Source organism: Cryptomeria japonica, chromosome 11 (assembly GCF_030272615.1).
Source record: "Cryptomeria japonica chromosome 11, Sugi_1.0, whole genome shotgun sequence".
In the NCBI taxonomy this organism is placed as follows: domain Eukaryota; kingdom Viridiplantae; phylum Streptophyta; class Pinopsida; order Cupressales; family Cupressaceae; genus Cryptomeria; species Cryptomeria japonica.
The window spans coordinates 157,166,851-157,171,337 of NC_081415.1; the positions used below are offsets into that span (position 1 = coordinate 157,166,851).

Below are 4,487 nucleotides of genomic sequence, written 5' to 3' on the forward strand. Positions count from 1 at the left end.
CATCTTTGTAGCACAATCTCCAAATCTCTTACGTGATTTTTCCTTCTTTTAGAGAAAAGTGTCAAATCATCTAGAAAGATAACTATAGTATTACCAATGAGGTGACCAAATGAAAGATTCATCGCCCTTTGAAAAGTTTCTCCCACATTTATAAGGCCGAAAGGCATTTGATTGTAGGCAAAAGTTCCCCAAGGTGTTGTGAAGGCCATTTTGTGTTGGTCTTCTTTTGCTACAATTATTTGGTTATAATCAAAGAAACCATCAAGCATCGACATTATTTCTGACCCAACAACAGTTTGGAGAATATGATCCATCACCAACAATGGGTAATTATCTTTTAAACTGGCCTGATTCAAGTTTCAAAAATCCACACAAATCCTTATTTCTCCATTTTTCTTACAAACCGGAACAATATTGGCCACCCATGTAGAATGATGAATAGGATAGATGATCCTTTCCTGAAGTATCTTGTCTATTTCTTTGAAAATAGCATCTGCGACCTTGGGATTATAATTTCTTAATTTTTGTCTAAAAGGAGCCACTCTGAGCTTGAGAGGAATATGATATTGAAACTGACCATTTCTAAAGTCATTCAAATCCTCATAAGACCAGGCAAAATTTGTAGCAGTTTAACAAACAAATGTCTTTCTTTAGGGTTGCAACACTTACCTGAATTGACCATCTTTGGGTTATTTTCATCACCTAAATTAATCTTTTCATATTCTCCCGATGTGTTAGCAGTTTGAGAAACATTTTCTTGACATACTCGTCGTTGTGATCAAAGAGGTGCTCTAAGGATACCAGGCCTTTTGAAATTCGATTTCCCTTCAATCGAAAAACTTCATTTTTAAAACCTCCCCCTGTATCTGGACAAAACTCATTACATTCATTCTTAGAGCCTTCAAAGAAAGAAGAAGAAAACATTTCAGCATTTTGCAAAAACTGATTGATATGTATATCATTTCCAAACATTTGCCAGAAATTTGAATTGTTGGGTACATTAGGAGGATATATAACTTCAATCCTGTAAACATCCGCACCAAAATTAGGATGTGGGAGCAATAAAGATGCTGACACTACCAAAGAATCTGTACGGGAATTTTGATCTCTTCAATTGAGAAAGCATCAAAATATTCAATCTCATCCCAGACTCTGTTTCTGTTATGTCTGAACCTTTTATTCTTTATCGAGAAGAGACCTTGTACCTATTTAACAATCAATTCTGAATCGCCTTTGGCACTCAACAATTTGATTCCCCTTTTTCTAGCTTGCTCTATTCCTAACAACAATGCCTCATATTCTGCGGTGTTATTAGTGCTCTTAAATTCTAATTTGAATAAAAAAGGAATCTTTTCACCTTGTGGGGAAATGAGAACCACTCCAGCACTAGATCCAGCTGATGCATAGCTACCATCAAATTCCATTTCCCACAAGCCTGCAGTAAGATCCACTACATCTTCTGGTGTACCTTTCTTATCATCAGAGGAGCAAATAATTGCCAAAATCACATTCTTGATACAATATTTGAGATTTTGGGTCATCAGAGGGAAAAGCAGTATATTTGGACTTTGGTTCACGTTGAAGAGCAAATTTTTGTTTACCAACAAGAATTATTGCCTCAGACCAATCCATTTTAATTTCTCCTCCCAAATCTTTACAAAAAGTCCTGCTTAACAACATTCCATAACTTGTAGGAATATCAACAACCAAAATAGTCAACTTCACTCTTTTGTTAGGATGTACCGCCAGAGCAACCTGCACATCTTTGATTTGACCTAGTAAAGGAATTTGCTTTGAGTCCATTGAATAACATTTACCAAATGTTTTAGTGAGTGAAAGGGCTAATGCTTTAGCAACTGCAGAAGGCATAATATTATTGGAGGCTTTGGAATCAATAATGCAATTATTAAGTTTAAATCCATTGATAAATAAAGGCACATAAAATGGCTCGGGCCTTTGATCAGGTATTAATGGTGATTCAATTGGTTCATTAGATAATGTCTTTAGAACAGTACTAGACAATTCTATAGATTTGGTATCCTTTTCATCCTGTGAAGACTCAAGATTAATCAATGATATGTTGGTGTATTGCAACTGAGAAGTTTCCCTTTGTACATATTTAATCAGTTTTTCTAATTCTTTAGGATTCAACCTAAGATATTCAACGGAATAAATTTAAATTTTTGATGCCTTTTAAAATTCAACAATATGAAAAGAAGTATCGGGATTAGCATACTTCAACATATGAACCTCTTGAACTCTTGAACCATTCTCTGAGTTTCGATTCAAAGATTATTTACCTTTAGCTACAGTCTCGGGAAAGATTGCGGTACTTATATTTTTGGATTGATGCTGGCCTCTAGTGAGGCTGGCACAAGAAGGGTCTCCAAGGGTCACCAATATATCACCTCCTCTGTTTGAATTTGATTCATACTCCAGGAAGTGTATTCCAGAGTCGCTAGGTTGCCCATGGACTTCTTCTTCCAAACCAAGTTCACTTATGGCCTCTCTTGTATTTATCATTTGTGCATATTGTACCATCTCTAGAAAAGAATTACCATCATGATCATCGATGAGATGAAAAAGACACATATTTCCTTTAAGTGGTGGAGCTTCAATTGCTAGTCTTTTTTGAGCCTGAGGCTATTGTAAGGCTTTATTCCCAGTTCCCATAGACTGATTTGTAATCCTCCTTGGTATGTCTTGGTAAGGCTGTGGGTAAGACGTACTAGCCTTGGGTAAGACGTACTAGCCTTGGGTAACTGTATTTTGAGTGTCATGATATCATTCATCAGCCTTTGAATTATAGGGTTTGAAGAGGTAGAGGATTGCACATTAGCCACTTGCACTTCCCTCTTCCATTTTAATGCAGTAATCAAGTCATCTTCTAACTCAACAAAAAGTGTTTTAACATGATTTAGAGTTGCAACTCTCTGTCTATGAATCAAGAAAATTATCTCTGAGGGCATAGAATTTATAAAAAAACATTTCAAGTTATAATCTAAAGGTTTCTGATTTGCAGGAATTTTATGAACAATTTTATCAAACTTAGCCACGAAATCTCTCATAGATTCAAGGATCTCTTTTTTTAATTGAGCTAACTAGACCAAAAGGGAAGGCTCATCCTCCACTACCTTAAACCTAGCTTCAAACCTAGTTTTTAAATCTTGCTAGTTTGTTATTACATTGTTTGGAAAATGATAAAACTGATTTGCAGTTACTTCAGTTAATATTTGTACAAACAATCTTACTGCAACATCTTCATGCTGGACGACTATTACACCACATGCAACATTAAATTCATTTAAATATTCATTGACTGTGACCTTCCCATCACCACTGAATTTAGGCAAAAGATCCCTCGCTCCCTTGGGTAAAGCATTCAAATTTAGACCAAGATTTAACGGACCTACTGCGACCCCCAAGGATTGTTGGCTACCATCGGGAGAATGATATTAAGGGGTGTTGTGTTGATTACACTGGGTAAGGTAACACCATGCAATGTTAGGGCTTGACAAATTGAAGATACATGGAATGAAGGGGATGGAGAAGGAGGTCTACTTCTTGCTCGTCTCTTAGGTGAAAAGGATAGCTAAAAGTTTAGGTTTTGCAATTCCTGATGTAGACGTATAAAAATGACCACATTCCTAAATCTGAAAGACAGAGTCAACTATTCCTTCACGCCTCTGAGACCTAGTGTATCTTCTTGGCTCCAACCTATTAACAATGCAAAATTTCAGTAGAATTGGATAGACTCTTAAAATTTCACAACACAGTTCTATATATCCTGTAACCAGGTGACCAATCTTATTATTTGACTCCCTAGAAGAGTCGCCAATAATATGTTGGTTAACAGTTTTGCCTTTAATATTTTTAATGATGACTCATGCATACCCTTGATGAAAAGCAAAAGAAACAAACAATTGGGTGCATCGAGGATCGGTTTACCCTTTGCATAAGAGTACAACTCGTCGTATGATATCCAATGAATTTTTATGCAAATAACTCAAAGAAACACACTTTTTACCAGAAAGAGAGAAAGACTTTCACATTCATTTGTCAACACAATAAGAATTCTACAAGATAATTATCCATAAATATAAAGCTCACAGACTTAAACTTTGAACATTTTAATTTAATGTAAAACTTATTTCACCAAGTATACTCAATATAGCATAAATTTTGATCGATATTCGCTCATGCCTCAAAGGACAAGGGGGATCAGGATCATTTAAACAACAATATAACACTAATTTTCTTAATGAATGGATTCACACACTTATAATAAGTTGATAATGAAGTAAAATATTCTGCACACAAGCATACATCCCAACATCGATTTTCTTTGTCTTTCAAATGCACAAATTTGAAGGCCATGCAAAATATATCATTTCATTCATATATAAAATGTCTACACTGAAAATTCAAAAGAAAACTAAGTCAACCAATTCAAATAAAAGTTTTTCGGACCATCAATAAAGCTTGCT

General features: G+C 35.3%; 1 protein-coding gene across 1 annotated transcript; it reads right to left on the reverse strand.

Annotated features, from left to right (window-relative positions):
* Window positions 1-1,205: 1,205 nt before the first annotated feature.
* Window positions 1,206-2,541, reverse strand: LOC131066053 (uncharacterized). The gene is made up of 3 exons (XM_058000728.2): window positions 2,301-2,541; window positions 1,744-1,883; window positions 1,206-1,472 (listed from the first exon to the last, which is right to left on the reverse strand). The coding sequence occupies exons 1-3, from the start codon at window positions 2,539-2,541 to the stop codon at window positions 1,206-1,208; spliced, it is 648 nt and encodes a 215-aa protein (XP_057856711.2).
* Window positions 2,542-4,487: the final 1,946 nt, after the last annotated feature.

Excerpts from the sequence above, each read along its gene's own strand:
- LOC131066053 (XM_058000728.2), bottom strand. The coding sequence starts at position 2,541 with ATGGTACAATATGCACAAATGATAAATACAAGAGAGGCCATAAGTGAA. Across the intron at positions 1,884-2,300 it reads TCCCGAGACTGTAGCTAAAG|CCTCCAATAATATTATGCCT; the intron begins GTAAATAATCTT and ends TTGATTCCAAAG. Across the intron at positions 1,473-1,743 it reads ATGTGCAGGTTGCTCTGGCG|AAAGGTACACCAGAAGATGT; the intron begins GTACATCCTAAC and ends TCTGATGATAAG.